Here is a 17830-nt window from a genome sequence, read left to right as displayed (position 1 = left end):
ACTTTCGAAGATCGGGAAATCTTACGGATTTCGGATATTTCGCTCCGTCTTTTTTAGGGTCACGGCACCCGCGTGTCTGTTTATTGCTAAATTATCTTTGAATCGCCTTGGAGCGTGTCGCCACGTAATTTTAGAATCTAATTTCGGGCCGCGCAATTACAACAATTTACTCCGATTCTTATTTTTAGATTTTCGTATATAGGCGTTCCATTTTCTTTCGTATAATTCCATACAATCTCTCTTCGTAGGAAAAATATATAATTTCCAGCAACTCGAAAGTACGACCGCTTCCGAGACGAAGTGAATAAACGCCCCCGCTCTGGCATTTCCTATGTGACACATAAGCAAACCACGCGCTCGCTATTCCTCTCCAACGAACGACAAAGCTACATCGATTTTTAAAATTTTTAAAATTGATGATCCTATGCGCTTCGTTTTTTGGAAATTGGAAATCGATCAAATATTCGATACGAAATTCGTTCGAAAGTATGAAAATGTGTAAATAATCTACTGGCATTTTCTTTGAGAGAGAGAAAAAAGAAAAATTTGATGGAAATTATTCGTGAGGAGGGGGGGACGAGAAAAGATTTCCGCCCGGAAAAACGAGCGCGATGCAGACGCTTCACCCGGAAACGGTGCATCTGCATATCAGGCAGGCGCGACGTACGTGTATTCGTGCACACGTATGCGAGATGGTTGTGTCTGTACGCGTGTCGAATCGAAGCTGCATGTCACGTGAGGGGGATCAGCATGCTGGTCACGCGTGTCGTATAAACGTAACGAGTCCTTAAGCGTTCATTCATGCAGATAAAGGCATTGTTTAGAAAGGCGTCGCTGCAATGGTCGGCGTACCCTTTTCCGTTTGTTGGATACCGTTGCGAATTGAAACGCGTTTACGCGAAATCATCAGAATTTCCCGCGAATCGCGATTCGGAAGAACGGGGAAAAAGGACGAGGCGAGAAAACGAAATCGACGAATAAATAATTTCGTTCGCATAAATGCTTCGTTCGAATAAATAAATCGAATACGAGAAATTTACAGATCCAAGTCGATTTCGTGGAAGAATTCTACGATGGAAATCGAATTGGACGTCTTCGTTCCGTATATTTCGTATGTTTAACATTCGTTTAAATCGTATCCGTTGACGAGCATTGGCTACATTTCTTTTTTTTATTATTATTATTTTCGTTAGGAGAAAGCGTGAATAAAAATAAACGAGGTATCTTGCAAGTTGCAAGTTCGCGGCTCGATTACGCTCGATCGTTCCGATCCCTCGACGCGGAATTTCGTGTCAAGGTCGTGTGCCGCGTGAGTCTGACATTTCATTGACATTTGTGCGAAACCCGTTCCGCGCGGCAAATTTCTCGGATATTTCGGATCACGCGGGAGGATATCGAAGAAGCTCTCGAGAAGGTCTCGTTCTCGATATCGGACGAAAGACGGGCGACAGAGGTGCGTCCGACAGGGTTGATCGTGACCCGTTATTGCCAACGTTTATTTCAAATGTTACCCGCTGTTGCCCGCTTGGCAACCGTTCAAAGGTCGCCACCTTACCGTTATACTACTTTCCCCTAACAATTCGTGCAAGAGATGAAAGAAAAAGATGAAAAAAAAAAAAAATCGTTCAGAAGCGATGACTTAACATCGATCGCGTTTGAATTGCCAATCGTTAATTCGGTTAGGTTGCAACAGAAATACAAGGAGAAAATCGTAATTATCAGGAGGAAGGAAAACGATGAAACGTATCGGCGGTTAATCCGATAATATTGGCGGGCGTCTAAATCGTCTGGGTTTCGTCTGGGTGGCGCGCGATTTAATTATAAATCTGTCTGGTTCAACGGCATCTGATTCTAGCTATATTGTTGCCGGATTCTTAGATCCGATTCCGGGCAGAGAATTTCGGACGAATTTCCACGGATGCCACGGGATCGAGCGACGCGGTCGAATGCCAAGCTCCTCTCTCTCTCTCTCTCTCTCTTCTCCTCCTTCTCCTTTCGCACGCATGCACGAGAAGAGAATCTGCGTCACAAGATGCGGTGATAATCGACGCATGCGATTCAAACGGAAACTTTGCTTACGATGGTGTTAATGTAATCGAAGGGATCGAAATCCTGTTGCTCCTCGTCCGCGTTCGGCGGAGGGCACGGGTAAAAAGCTTGCGAAGGCCTGACCAGGGGGGGAGAGGCGGGGGAAAAAAGAGAAAATAAGGGGATTAAATCGTTCGCGATTTCTTTTTTTTACGTATTATATATTACGCGTATTATCTGATTGGAATCAGAACTTTTCTCGCGAAAGGAAATACAGGAGGATGTACCTGTGCGGTCTGTTTCGACGGTTCGCCATCAGCCTGCTGAATTCCTCCCATTCCCTGTCCACTTCCTCCTCGCCACCGTCCGGATGGTAGTGAAGGGCCTCCTCCAGGAGTTCCTTCTTCGTCGGCTGATTCGCCATTGTTCGACGTAAACTTGTCGAGAAGTTTGCGGCTAATTCCGACTCGAGAGAGAGAGAACTCGCTATCGTCTATCGTCGCGGCTCGATAAAATGGTATCAGTCGCTATAAATTCCTGTCGCTCAAAGTGCAACTTGGAGCATGGGATTCCTCGACGTTGTCGGGGGATTACGTAACCGCGGAATGGAAATTGCGAAGATCATCGCGGTTCCCTTTCGAACCTTTTTTTTCTTCTCTTTTTCCTCTTCTTCCTTCCTTTAAAAACAGAAGGATTCCGATCCGTCGAACGACAACGAGGAGCGTTCGTGGCGAGGAATCATCGTATCCCTCTCCTCCGGAACGATATTGATCGAGAGGACGCGAGAAGAACGGAGGCTGGTGCGTGGATCGTCACCGTCGTCCATAGAGGAGTCTTCCCGAGTCGATCGGATGGTCAAGTTTCTCCTCTCTCCCCCTCGAGAAAATGATGACTCCCTTTCTCGTGACACTGACACTGACACTCCGCGGAGGACGAGGAAAAATTGGGGAAAAAAGGAAGCGCGTTTAAAGCAATTGAATCCGTAGGCCGGACCGTCGCACACGAAGCAAATGAGTCACACTGACAATGAGAAGAGAGAAGCACCGTGCGGACCTGAGATGGGAGGGCCTGAGCTGGTGGTCCAATTTACAGACTCATTAGCCTCGCTCCGACTGTTGTCGACGTCGTCGCTCGCGATTGTCCCCCGCGATATATCGTCTATTGCCGCGGACACCTCTGCGAGTGTTGCTACGGGGACACTCGCGATCGCCATTTTTTATATTCCTCTCGCTTCGAAATTCGCTTTCGAAACCTATCCCCAAAACTTTCTAAAAACTGGACAAAATACACCGGGTAGAAACAGTGAATGATTCTATTCGGACACGAAATTCGTGGAATTCTCGCCACCTTTTTCCTTATTCCTTGCTATTCTCGTTATTTCTCTACGAAACACGATCCAATCACGATAGAAGCTCTCGAAATTGAACGGAGATGCGCAACGCAAAGCGCACGTTCGAACGAGGAGGAGGAGGAGGAGGGGGAGGAAGGAATCGTCGAATTTTTCTTTTTTTCCCACGAAAAAAACTTTTCTCGAGAAAAAAGTGGAAAGTTTCGTGGCGAGGAGAGAACGTAGAATCGAGAAGGGTTACGATATGATTAGTTTTGTTTTTTTTTTTTTTTTTCATCGGGACGAAAAAGTCTTGAAAGTCTTAGCCGGTGGTATTTCTAGTAGCGACTGTACGGTAGCCGTATACGGCAATTGGCCACTTCCCTCGACGAGGGCTCGTAGGAAGCTGCCTTCAAAGTCACCAGTTATCATTGATCAAAATTACCACGTAATTTGATGAATGGCTGTCTTATCCGATGCCGGCACCAACGAACTCCGATCGATGACTCTCTCTCTCTCTCTCTCTCACTCTCTCTTTTTCTTCTCTCTTGTGCTTTACACACACACACACACACTCCGATACTTTCGTCGCACGAAAATGAATTTTTCATATATATATATATAATCGGAGAAAAAATTATTTTTTTCTTTGTTTTTTTTTCGTTTTCTTTAAAATTATATCGCATCGGGTCGGATAATCGAGCTTTTGAAGTTGAAATTGACACGTACCTTTCACTGGGAAAAAAAAGTCGAGCTTTTTCAAAGGATTTTTCAACGGATACGGATGACGAACGATTAACGGAGCACGGTAGAAAATTGTTCGTATTTATCGCCGTTACTCGGTTATGAACACATCCGAGCCGTAAATTCGTGTGTTTATCCTCGAAAAGCAAAGAGATAGCAGATAATGGACCGGAAAAAAGGATTGCCGACTCGGTAAATTTGTCTAGACGAAGGAGTGTGTCAACATCGAGTAGCGATTATTAAACTTTGGCGCGAAAAACTCTACACGGATCTATTTCATCTTTCCCCAACGATTCTTTTTCCCCTTTCGCGTCGAGTCGCGCGTTTCGTCGATCAGAAGAGAGAGAGAGAGAGATCCTTGAATTCGGAGTTTAAATCAAAGGGATCGTATTCTAATCAATTTATATATTCGTATCGAAATAGGATTGTGTTTGCGTTTCGTTTTACGAACGAAGGTCTTCCCAAGTTTTCGCGAGTTCTCGAGAATAAGAATCGCGGAATATCTTATTTTTAGAAATGAAGAATACGCGGACAACAGCCGCGTTCACAGTGAAATTACAGTTTCAATATATTCCATCCACGGACGATGAATTATCACGTCGCTGTTAAATCGAATCGTGCGTTGGATCGCGCGAAGATTTTTTGTAAAAAAGAAAAAAAAAAAAAGAAAAAAACATCCGACGCTAACGTATCGATTAAACATTAAAACGAGCGCGCGAAAACTTTCCAAGATCTGGAACGTTGGGGGGAAAAAAGAGTATAAAATATCGGGATCCCCTCGTCGAAGAAGAGAAGAAGCGAAAATTGAAGAACTCGAAAAGATGTGGATTCGAAGTAGATGGATCTTCTTTTCGAGCGGAGATTAATAGGACAATGGTAGGTAGATTCTAAAGATAACAAATTGCTGGAAGTGAATATCAAACGAAACCACTTAACAAACCACTTACGTCAAACGGCAAAAATTCTAAGAATAGATAATGTTGACACATTATGTTACCATATATCATGGTAATAGCGTGTACAATCGTTACGTAACAATCGGTTCGAGTAAATAAACAAATGAAACAAGCGTGAAACGTAAATAAACACGAAATAATGATCGAGGGGGAGGAGGGGAGGGAGTATGGTAATTAAACAAAAAGCGAAAAAGGAAACGATTTTTTAAATATTTACTAATTTCCAATATCATCGACCATTATACTACAGCCAGATATTAATTTAATTGTTTTAATTGTTCGGCTGCCAGTAAAAAGACCATTTTCATAGCGGAAAGGACAAACCGAGTCCATTGTTACGTCGTGCTGCTCGTAATTCAACGAGACGTTTTTAATCCTCTCCGTGAAAATTGTCATCCTTGCTTCGCGTAATTCCCTCTTTTGTTCTCCTCCATCGTGCTATTGCCACTATTGCCCGACTTTTCATTAGCATTAAAAAAACAAAACTGTTACGTTTTCTTTAAAAATTCGTCGTCGACCAACAATTAGATAACTCGTCCGTCCGCAGAAACCTGATTTTTCAAAAATAACCTAACCTAGCCAACCATCTTCTTTAACGTTTCAACGGATTTTCATTGCTACTTTAAATCGACGATAAAGAAGAAAAAATAAAATACCGAAAATTGATGGATCGCGATAGATCCGCGGAAGAATTAGCCGAGATCCATCGTGAATTAAAGGAGGGACAAGTGCCACCACGGATGTCCCATGGGTTCACGACCCCATGCCGGCATATTAGAGCGCTGAATTAGTTAATGCCAGTCACATGGCCGAGCAACGAAATTACCTTCTCGCGATGATGCGTCAACATACGATCGCATTTTCGACAAGATCGTTCGTCCAATCGTTTCTTCCTGTCCAGAGCCCTCCCTTCTTCCTCCAATCGTTCTTCCTTCCTTCCTCCTTTCCAACCGACCGCCCCCGAACTCAATCAGAGATACATTTTTTTCCACCGAACAAACCGACTTGGACCACTTCAACAACATTATTTCCATCACGGATTGTGCCTCTTTCGCGGACGAAAAGGGGAAAATATCGAACGCGTAACAATTCTTCGTTACAATAAATAAGGTCTAGGACGAAGTGGTTGCGGTGTAACTTGATCGAGCTTACGTGGACGTGATAAAGCCTGATCCGACCGAGATAACGTCTAATTAAATATTTCAATAGGACAATGAGGGAGATTAATCAGCTCGTATAATAATAATAATAATAATAATAATAACAACATTCGCGTTTCTGCATCTTGAAAATATAGGCGCAACGTGAATCACAACCGCTACCAGATTTATTATACTCTCTTCTTATCGCGTATTTTCACTCCTGTCACTCCGTGTTTTTTTCCCCGCTGTATTGGAGGGAGGGAGGGGAAGAAAACCCTTCGCGCGTGTTATCATTAGGAGAGAGAGAAAAAAAAAGTAAGATAGCCGGAGCACGCTTTTGCGACCTGCGTTCGATAACGTGGCAATAAACAAAGCGTTTCGATAACTTTTGAACCCTTTACGACGCTCATCTGTCGCGATGTACTCTCCGCGAAAACACGCTTTCGCTCTCTTTTCGTTCATTTTCTATCCCCGTATCGATTGCAAAATAATAATAACAATAATGGCGTATCCTCTTTATCCGTCGATCCTTCCTTTTCTCTTTTTTTCTTTCTTTTTTTTTCTTGCCCCAATGATCCCGATCCGTGATACGTGTGGGGACAACGAAATAAATAGAGAGTTGCAGTTTATATTACACGCGGAATGATGAAATTTCTATTCGACATTTCTATGCAAAACGCGCGTGCGCCATAAACGAACGAATCGGTGGGACGGGATACGAATTTCGACGATTATCTCGAGCTCTGTTTCAACAGGTCTGTTTTATCTATCCGTCTATCCGAGGATCGAATCTTTTACTTTTCTTTTTTTTTTTTCTCCATATACCACGATGAAAAGCATACGAAAGCGAAAGTAAAAGGGATCGTCGGAAGTGGTTTCCATTTTCATTCGCTTTCATCGCGAAGAAGAATTTTTTCCCTGGAAATTGTCTCGGAAGGAATCAATTAATACGTTCGTGCGTTCCCCTTTCCCGAAACATAAAAAACACCAACGATAAAACGAAGGAATCGAGGCAGACTTTAAGTCTGCGAGTCTTCCCCGATAACCCTGTTTACCGCACTCCAGAAGGCAGAAAGAATCGGCCACTTCTGATTATTACCAACTTTTATTTACTTTCAATGCAAATAATTACTGCGTAGAAAAATTACTTCGCTTCGAGTTCAGACGGAAAGAGAGAGAGAGAGGAGAGAAAGGAGATAAAAAAGTTAAGTTAAACAGAGATTACGGAAAAACTTGAAAAAAAAAAAAAAATAGATATATCAAATTTAATCATCTGCGGGAATGAAAAAACAAGGAGGCTAATCTTGGCGATATCAAACACGAATTAATCGCACGACAATATATCACGAGACTTGTGCAGTATCGTTAAAACTGATAAAAGATCGAATTTCTTCGTTTCAGGTTTATATTATATTTTATCCATTTGTATTATACGATTCTCAAGCAATGCGTGTCTACCGTGTGTAATTTCGTCCTATTATAATTACGATCAGACGATACAATCGTAAAATAGGAGGATCGCTTTATCTCTCGATTATGCAAATCGTCTCGTTTCTCGTCCACCGATGGATCTGGCGCTGATAATCGTGCAATGTTACCGATCGGTGACAAATGCAATCGAGGTATCACGATCAAGTCCAAGGTCGACAGATCATTATGACGATGATAATGATGATGATAACGATGATGATGATGATGATGATGATGATCATCATCATCGACCAACGATCAGACCGCAACACTGGTTATATCATCGCGAGCATATTTCCATTAAATCGACACGCAAGCTCAGTTCACTGTGTAAACATTAGGGGAAAATAGAAATATATCATTAACATGATGTTTTAGAACGAATAATTATATAACAGAGGCAATAGACAATGTCCAATTGAAAATATATTATGTATATTGTTTAATTGAAAATTATTATAAAATATCTTAATCAATTATAATAAAATATCACAATCAATTTGTTACAAAATATCTTTAAAATATTATAGTATCATGATATCAGACTCGTATCCTCGTACATATATGGGTGAATAAATATAATGATAGATCTTAAAATTATAAAACTATTAAATCATATTTTGATCATTAAATCAATAATAATAATAATAATAATAATAATAATAATAATAGTAATAATAATAAATAAATACATTGAAATTGGAATAAATGATACGATTAAGAAATATCTAGGTTCTAATTCCAAGATATAATTTCCTATTTTATTTATTTTTTCGGAACAAGTTGCATAGGCTTGACACCCATTTTTTCCGCGAAATCTTTGGACACTTTCAATTGATTAGGATGATACGAAATCCCACCCTCTTTGTCAACGCGTTTCATGGCGATTCTTTCCGGGTCCCCGGGTATCAAGACAGATTTGTTTTCGGTGGGAGGCAAGTTTCTCAATTGCGTCAACAGTTTGGCCAACCTTTCCTTCGATCCACTTGTGAAAGCGTTAGGATTTATTGCTATGAAACAGTGGCCGAGATTGGCAATTTTCGCCCTGTCCTTCCACTGCCTGATGTTAGGCCCGAAATCGCTGCCGGACAGAATTCCACAAAGCACCTCGACCATCAATGCCAGCCCGTAACCTTTGTAGCTCGAATTCTCTTCCAGCCCGCCGAGTGGCAACAAGCGGGCGGCATCGAACGCATCTTTCGCGTTCGTCGTAATTTTCCCATCCATCCCGAGCGCCCAACCCTTGAGAATTGCTTCGTTCTTCCTCATTGCCAGCTCGATTTTTCCAAACGCGACGGCTGTCGTCGCCATGTCCAGCAAGAACTTGTCGCCGCCCGTCGCTCCCATCCCCAGGGACATCGGATTCGTCCCCAATCCCGACACCTTGCTTCGCGTCGGGGCCATCAGGGGACTCGTGTTCGAGCAGGTGAACCCTATCAAATCTTTCTCGATCGCCATTTGCGTGTAATAACCGCATATCCCGTAATGATTCGAGCCACGAACCGTGATCATCGAGATACCGTACTTCTTCGCCTTGTCTATCGCCAGCTCCATGCAATATTTACCGATCGTATGACCCAATCCGTTGTTCCCGTCGATTAAAGCTACCGCCTGCAAATACATTTCGCCGATATTCTGATTTTTTCTTTTTTTTTCAAGAGGAAGAGGAGGAAGGAAAAGGAGAAGAGAAGTGACGTTGGACTTTTGTCGTTTCAGTGGAATTCGAGTTTAGGTTGGTAAAAATTCGGACGTTACGTTTCTTGGACGTTTCTTGGCTTTGGATATTGTGTCTACAACGCGAGAAATGTTAAAATTCCGCTCAGACGACGGTAAAAGTCGGATTCTCAAATCTCAAGTGATTCGAAGTTTCCAACATCGTATAACGATTATGCTATGACTCTTCCATCATAATTGCGACAATTCTTTTTTAGGGAAAAAAAAAAAATGACGCAAATGCAATTTTTGCGAATCATCGCGAGGAAGATAAATCGAATAACCACGAAATATCTCGGAATTATTGTTAAAATTTACATTTTAAATTGCATCTCCGTAGCGTTACCATCTTTCAGACGCACGAGTTCATCTTTTCTCACAACTGTTTTTTATCGCCGGTTGAATTTAAAACGAACGAATTTAAACCGCGCCACGAGTTTGAATTTCGTTCGATCTCGACGAAGATTACGAAGAATGAGGTGCAAAGGAAGCAAGAATATCTCGTCAATCGCTGTACAATTCCCCATCAATTAGACTCATGTACCTGAAAATCATTAACGACCTTCGGTTTCGCGGAAGGGTTGGTTATTCCATTCTTGATGCTCAACACGTAAGCTTGCATTCTGTTCATCCCATGACTAAAATGGCCACAATAGTCGGAAGTCATTAAGTGATGGCCAACGATATATCCATCCTCGGGGGTTGTTCCGACCTTGCACAAGCAATCGGAGATAAATCTGATCACCTCGTTCTTAGGAACCACCATGTTGGTTGATGAACCAAGATCAGAAATGGTCCTGGTAGTGGTGGTATATGTGGTTGTCATCCTTTTCTTCGTCCAATCGAATTTCATCAACTTCGACGCACGATCTTTTAAGATACTTGCAAGATTTCTGTTCGGTTTCCACATTTTTTTTTTTTTTTTTTTTTTCTCCCCTTATTTTCGAGCGACTTTCGATCGATTAATTCAATTCCTCTCTGAATACCGCTTAAATATTCTATATCGACAACCAGGCTGAATCGTTATTAATTACTACACGTATTCGATATACTCAACTGATCAGCAGCAGGAAAAAGTGTTAATTTTATAAGTATAAATTATCACCTCTTATCACGAGTGACTTTATTAGAATCATGTTATTGCGAAAATTGATGATCTTCGAGATTGGTTTCGTAAACGTAATTCGTTTTTATTTTAACCTATATCTCCTCTTTCAAATTACACGATTGTATCTCTCTTTTGATTGTTAATCGCGTGAACTTTACGTTGTACCGTTCGTGTTGCGCGCCGATCGTTTGAATTTGCCGCTTCGCGAAAAATTTCTGGTCAAAACTACTATTCTCGCTCGTCCATTTCTTCGTTTCGTTGCTACGCAGTTGGAAAAGAATCCTTCGATTGTTTACCACGTCCCATCCCATACGCACACATCCATCGATCAAAAATGAGAATTCTCCTCTAAAAATTATTCAAACGTAAGATCGTAAAAGTTTCTCGATCGTGTCATCAAAGTTTCGCGGGTACACATGTGCGATCTCATAATTTATGGATCGAGCTACGTAACTTTCACTTATCCAAACAATTATCGTTACGCTATATAGCTTTGAGAGTCGAATGTTTGCGTCACCAGTCTTTATTATATTGGCTAGACTGGCTGACGTCATCAAGCGGGAACGTTTAAACATAGAAACATTCGTTAATCGTTAATTATTGCAATTTCTTACATTTTTTTTCCACGTCAAAAATATTGCTAAAATAAATCTTTTCGCAAAATTTCGCGAATTATCCACCGAATTTTTTTTACAAGTTGAATTAATTTTTAAACGCGTAACTTTTTTTTCGATTTTTATTTATTTATTTTTTTTTTCTTAATTTTGATTCTTTCAAATGTTGAATTAAAAATTGAAAAATTGATCAATTAAAATCAATTTGAAATTTATCTTATTAATACAACAGGCTTAATTTGAACTAAACCACCTGTGCGCATCGTAATTGTGTAAATATCGAAAAATATGCGAAAATATTGTGACACGTTTAATTGATAATCGATTATATTATTCCATAAAATTAAATTGTGAAAGAAGGTGAAATAGATCTATTTTTGCATCGACGAAAAAAAATTCTATCTACGATAACGTATTTTAAAATCGCTTTATAAAAAAACTTTTAAGTTAGAAATTCTTATGATGCATTATCTATTCAAATATTTTTTTCCAAAGTAAATATTTCTTAGAATATTCTTCCTCTCGTCATAGCACAATCATCCACCCTTGAATCATACGACAAATCATCTTCTTCTTATATCTAACGCAAACAACAATGTTTTTACATAATTAAAGAAGAACTCTATTTGAACCACAACCAAATCTCAACGAGAGATCTTACAGAATCTTCTATTGAATCCGGAATTCTATTGAAACGGAGGAATAATATAATTCTAACATTATTCTTAACGTTATTAACAAAACAAAGGAAGAACTCTCTTACGAAGGCAAACAATTGTCAATCGGAATTCTATGGAATCCATCCTATCGAATTCCAAACAAGGATAACTCCAATATTATCTTAAAAAGAACAAAAGAAGAATTCTATTCTCCCGCAAACAACCATCGATCAGGATTCCACAGAATCCTTTCCTCGAACAGAGAAACCTATGCACCGAAAAGAAAGGCTCTCTCCTCTCTCTAAATCTTATCATCGCTTATCACTCGCTCTTATCATTCTTATTCTCCGATCCATGACGCAAAGCCTATTTATCGAGTGGTTTAAAAAACAATTATTCGCTCAGGACATCGAGCGAAACTATAATACTAACGGGACCAAGCATCGAGAAGCAAGGAATGCGGACGATGCCACGTGTGAGGGGGTCGTAAAGAGGAATAATTTCACAGATGCGCGGCTAACATCGCGAATAAAAGTTTCACATGCACGCATGCATGTGTATATAGCCCCGTGTATATGGCGGACAAGTTGCAAGGCAAACCGGCTGATCGAGCCGCAGAAAAATCGATAATCGACCCCTCCGTTTCCGCGTCGCATTCTACGCGACACTTACGCAATCCCCCAACAACACGTCCAATATTCGGCGCGTTCCGCCACGTTCGCGTAATTCGAAGACGCGCAAGACACATTTGCATCGAGGATTCCTTTCGTCAAAGCAAGGTTGGAAAAGGAGAAAGGTGGAATGGATCGCGTGCCACAGGGAAAACGATGCCCTCGGTGTTGCATGACGTTCCTCGCCGAGCTATCGTTTCGCTTCCTGAAAAACGAGAGCTCGACGCTCTCGTGGAGTGGTGGAAGATCGATGAAAAATTGCACTCTGTTCGCCGATTTTGGAATTTTTTTTTGGAATCCCCCCTCCCCCAACAAAGGATTCGCGAAGAAAATGTGGGAACAAGATTTGAATCGAAATGACGAATTCGAGAAATCGATGAATGATTAAACGTTAGAGAGCGGAGGGGGAGTTAAAAGGATAGATATCGAAATAGAAAAGCGTATAAGGTAAATTGGAAGGCTAAGTTCATCGTTGGCTGATATCACCTGCGCATCGTTATAGTCAATCGTCAATATTTGCGTTCCAGTTATATATGCGAGGTCGTTATATATAAACTTACGTTTATATACAATCGAGTATACGTAACAACAAAGTGGTTGTACCTTATCGCTCGTAAATTAGGTTGGCATAATAGGCTAAAAATTATACCGATCGTTTTCCATTCGATTCGTATCGACGAACGCAAAAAGAAAAAAAAAAAAAAAGAAAAAGAAAAAGAAAAAAAAGAAAAAAAAAGAAGAAAAAATGGTAAAAATTGTTGTTGTCAAGAATTGACAAGTTGATGGAGGTTAAAATAATAACGAGTGCAAAAGTGTCGTGATTATACGGGGGAATTATCATCGAGAAACCTTGATACGACGAGGACCGTTATCGACTTCGTATATTTCATCAAGGACGTCTTAGATGATAGAAACTAATCACGCCGATAATTAGACTCGTAAACTTTCGTTCGTGTAAATTTCCCACTCTAATGCATCTCGAAAACCTGTTAAACCACCGACCTTGGCTCAAATACCGTCTTACTATAAATAATAAAATTTTATGCATCACATCATTATGCGTATCATTAAGAGTATTAATTCACATTCCCCTTTTTAACGTCTCCTCTTTAAATCAGGGAAAATCGACTTTACTGATAAAGAAAATCCGGGAAAATCCAAGTTTCTAAATCGAGATTCAGCTTAATCGATGATGTACCATACGGACAGATATAAACGATAAATTTTATGGTATATTTTTGAACGGATGACACGCGATCGATTCGATCGATCACGTGCTATTTTATTGCTGCAATTTCATCGATATTTTCGCAGAGTTGGCGGCTCGTGCCTGGAATGTTTTAACGCGATAGAAGATTGATTTACAATGGATAAATGTATTAGCAGATCGCCGAGAAGTGGGGATAAGCGTGACTCAATAAATAGATCTCATCTTTCATCATGCAATTAGGAATTAACTAATTACGATAACAACTCGATCTCTCGATGGTGTAAGTTTTCCCGGTTTTCGATCACAATTTTTCCAATTTCACCGCATAAAATCGAATTTTCTCCATTTTCTCGAGCGTCGAATCGAGATTTATCGAGAGTTAGAAATAAGATGGAAGAATGAAAAAGAAGAAAAGAAAAATGATACGTTTCTTGATATATATATATATATCACTCGTGTCAGAAGATCGTGCTACAGAAGCTGCTTGTCTTGTATCAACCTTAGCAATTATCGTTGTTTATGATTATCTTAACGCATAAGTTGTCATATCTATTTGAATAATGGTCACAGTTTGTTTAGAAATGTTAGGTTAAGTTATTAATATCCTTCACGTCTTTTGCCTCTGAATGAAAAATGAATTTAAACAAGCTTCTCTCGAGAAGAGATTCGTAATTTTATTCGAGGAAAAAGATATGCATCGATTGCCTCGAAATATTTATAAAGAAGATTCATTTCATAAAATTTCATAAAATATGGAAGAATAATCTTAAACATTCCGATCTGTACAATAAAATCTAAATCGTGGCTACGTAAAGAACGAAATATTCTGGAAATATTAACAAAATAAAATCGACGACTAAACGAACTATAATGTAAATTTTAACGATTATATAATAGAATTACCGATATTGTTACACGGTGATTATTCTACTTTTTTTTCCTTTTTTTTTTTTTCTTATCAGTCCAAAATCTATCAGTAAGGTAAATCGTATTTCATAATCTCGATTCGATATCGTTTCGCATTAACAAATCGAAATTATCGACAATTAAAAAAGCGTGTGCTTGAGATTACATCATACATATTTGATCAGTTTGTGTTTTTTTAATGAGCTTGATTGCCTTGGGGAAAAAAAAATGATGAATATTGCGTTTGTTTTAAACGTGTCAGAAGAGAAGACGGTACTGAATAGACGAAAGAAAGAAAAAAAAAAAAAGAAGAAGGAGAAATCATTTTGCAGAATTTCGAACGGAATGTTAATCGACGTTAATAGAATGACAATGTCGTTGCTGCGATTCTTGTTTGACTTGGAAACAAACCAGGAAACACTTGAATCAATTAAAACGTTTTATATTAAAACGACCAACTTCTTTCGAATCTAAGAAAGAAATCAAATCGTAAAGGGGACAAAGTATTCTTGATTGAACGGTACAAGATGCGGTAGGAATACTCGTCGAGTATTAAACGAACCAGTACAGGGATTAAAGTCAATTGATCGAGTAGTTGATTCATGATGAATGGGTTTACTACTATCGTAATAAACTATCAATGAACCGAAGTACGTTGAACGTACGTAGAGCGAATGAAAATGGAAGAAAATAAATTATTAAATAATCCAATTGCCCGATTAATCCGAATGATCGTAAACAGACTACTCGAGTAAAATGTAAATGGAATCAATGAGCAGGAGAAAGATCGATTTCCACGATCACGGGCCGAGCAAGAAATTTTCTACCTAGTGCATACCTATGGAACAGAGAGGGGGAGGGGAAAAAGAAGAAGATACCGAGAGAGCTCCTCCAACCAGGAGGATGTAATTTACCGGTTTTTGTTTCTCTTGTCCGTCTGCCAATAACTGTTACGGAGAAATGACTTTTTATTCAGCCCTTCGGCGGATAGCAGTATCGTGAACGGTAGTCTATTCACTCTGCGATAAATATTAAAACGCCGATTCTGTGAATTCGAGGAATCATTAGAAAGGAGCAAAAATGGGCCGGCATCTCATCGGGTGAGATCTCCTTTATTTATAGAATAACGAACGAAAGGATGGAGAGATATTCCGTTCTTTTTTTTCTTTGTTTTATATTAAAAATCGATTTATATAGTGGCGATCGTTGCTGTGTTTTCGTCTTCTTCGCAACTACTACTCTTTTCGCGGATGGCGAGACAACGAGACGAGAGGAGATATCGAGAAATGGCAATCTGCCCCGGTATTTTGCACGGGGTGTTTCGAAAGTGACGCGGCCATTCGAGGACGCATTGTCTTCGCGCTTGCTATAATACAAGGTCTGAAAATTCGCGACGAAGTTGGCAGACTAGACGATTACATTGCAAAATCACGTATAAGAGTAAAAAAGAAAAGGACGGTATCGCTTACACGGGCCACGTATTTCAGTGTTGGATAAATTTCTCAGAATCATGAGAAAATAGCGTGATTTTTTTTTTTTATTATATCGAATAAGAGCGGTGATTTATCGTTCGATAGACATATTGATTTAACGGATGATCTGAATCGAATTTCTAAATTATATAAACAACGACGCCTTTTGTTGTAAACAGATCTATATCTGGGCGTAGTTTAATATTAAATAGTATTAATTTATATTGTTATTTACTCGTTGATTAAGTGGACGGCAGTCAATTGAAACTGCTTCCACTCGATCTACGTAGGAACTTCCGATAAGAGATATTAGGTCACGCAGACATTCTCACGGGTTCTTCGTATATAAACAAAATTCGCTATAACACTGAAAAATGACTTAATTACTAGATCAGTATATTTTTTTTTTTTTTGTTCGTGACGTTTCCTGTGTTACGAATCCTTTCCTTCGTGTTACGAACTATACCTGGTGATGCAATTCGTGTAATAATCCGATAGCTCGCAAAGCTAGATAATAAACATCGAGCTCTACGAGGCTCTAGGAATTCCGTGAAACCAGAACAAACACGCGAATCTGCTGATAAGAGATAACCTAAAACTCGATGAAAAAGCACCTGTAAACGCTTTCCATACCTTCAAACTGGGAACACCGATTTTATTTAAAACGAGTCTACCGTCGAACGCGACATGTTCGCGACATGTAAACATACGTATATATACGTGGCTGTCGCGATTCAATAAATTAGCGAAAGCTGATCGGTCAGGTGGTGATCAGCTGACAATCAGCTGAGTGTAGGTTGGTGCAAGAATGCGTGGGCACAGTATTAAAAATGCACACGAGAAAGTAAAGAAGCACGTGGTGTGTCTGTCCCAGACAGTAATCGCGTTCCCAACCGAACTATTCACGGCTAGCGGCGCATCGTGGCCAAGAATAAACATGAAAATTGGTTCGCAACCCTTGCTTGGCGTCGCTTTTGCCTCGTTCTTTAATGTCTTGTCTAGCCCTTGTCATGTTGATTCAACTTGTAACGATAATAAATTATCTTCTCGATTTATCGTTCGAATAGATGCTCGATTTATCGTTCGGATAGATGCTCGATTTATCGTGTTTTCTCTTGAAAAATATATAGAAACTAGTGATCAAAAAATTAAAAAAGAAAAAAAATTGTACGAGTTAAATGAGGAAAAATGTGAGAAATAAAACGATAAACGCTACGTATTTAGTAAAATGAACTTACCAACGTGTTCTGATATCCCAAACCATAGTCATCGCTTCCCTCGATGATTGACGATGCCATGTTGGACCTTCAATTGATCGAAAATCGTGCACGACACTGAATACGAAAACTGAAGCGATGTGGCGAAGGTCGAGAAATGGGCAGATCGACGAAAGGAGACAGGGTAGAGGCAAAAGGGGAGAAAAAAAACGAGGCGAGGATAAAGAAAGAGGTTAGGTCGAGCTAGATCGAAACTTCACTAATGGTTATTGGTCGTTTCTTCCTCTTCCTCTCTTGCCTCGGTAACTTATCGACCACGATCCCCGCTTTGGACACATTTATCGTCTTTTTCTCGAAGAATGATCCTCGATCTTTTTTAGCCGGGAATCGATCACCACTCGACAGTGCGCGTCTCGAGAGCGCGACGATGTTTTCACACATGAACACCAGTACCAAAACACGATACCGACTGACCGTTTCGTTCGTTTCTCAATATTCATAAAGTACAGATAAGTCAGTTACGCGTGGGTTTATAATGTAGACGCATCAGCGGAATCGCGTTTCGTCACTCGAAAGACTAGTGGACAATTATC

The 17830-nt window shown here is 39.9% G+C and overlaps 3 protein-coding genes across 5 annotated transcripts in view; 1 reads left to right on the top strand and 2 right to left on the bottom strand.

Moving 5' to 3' along the window:
• Positions 1 to 17830, top strand: part of nSyb (neuronal Synaptobrevin) — a 39229-nt gene that overhangs the window by 223 nt on the left and 21176 nt on the right. The window lies entirely within an intron of this gene.
• Positions 1 to 17830, bottom strand: part of ClC-a (chloride channel protein 2) — a 27235-nt gene extending 9405 nt beyond the window's left edge. Inside the window, exons 1-2 of one of the 3 annotated variants that reach the window (XM_086909256.1) lie at positions 2316 to 2567; positions 2080 to 2167 (exon numbers count right to left, since the gene is read on the bottom strand). In XM_086909256.1, the coding sequence (XP_086765382.1) occupies positions 2080 to 2167; positions 2316 to 2452 (225 nt within the window). In that variant the 5' untranslated portion in view covers positions 2453 to 2567. Of the gene's footprint in view, positions 1 to 2079; positions 2168 to 2315; positions 2568 to 17258 lie in introns of those variants that run through there. The other 2 variants (XM_086909257.1, XM_086909259.1) reach the window with 2 other exon arrangements.
• Positions 8086 to 10946, bottom strand: LOC100870390 (uncharacterized). Its single transcript, XM_003694941.4, has 2 exons — positions 9925 to 10946; positions 8086 to 9278 (listed from the first exon to the last, which is right to left on the bottom strand). The coding sequence occupies exons 1-2, from the start codon at positions 10288 to 10290 to the stop codon at positions 8433 to 8435; spliced, it is 1212 nt and encodes a 403-aa protein (XP_003694989.3). The 5' UTR covers positions 10291 to 10946; the 3' UTR covers positions 8086 to 8432.

Source organism: Apis florea, unplaced genomic scaffold (genome assembly GCF_048593485.1).
Source record: "Apis florea isolate Af1SG1 unplaced genomic scaffold, ASM4859348v1 contig_3081_pilon, whole genome shotgun sequence".
Lineage (NCBI taxonomy): Eukaryota > Metazoa > Arthropoda > Insecta > Hymenoptera > Apidae > Apis > Apis florea.
This window is presented reverse-complemented; position numbering and strand designations above follow the sequence as displayed.

Excerpts from the sequence above, each read along its gene's own strand:
- LOC100870390 (XM_003694941.4), bottom strand. The coding sequence starts at position 10,290 with ATGTGGAAACCGAACAGAAATCTTGCAAGTATCTTAAAAGATCGTGCG. Across the intron at positions 9,279-9,924 it reads AGGTCGTTAATGATTTTCAG|GCGGTAGCTTTAATCGACGG; the intron begins GTACATGAGTCT and ends ATGTATTTGCAG.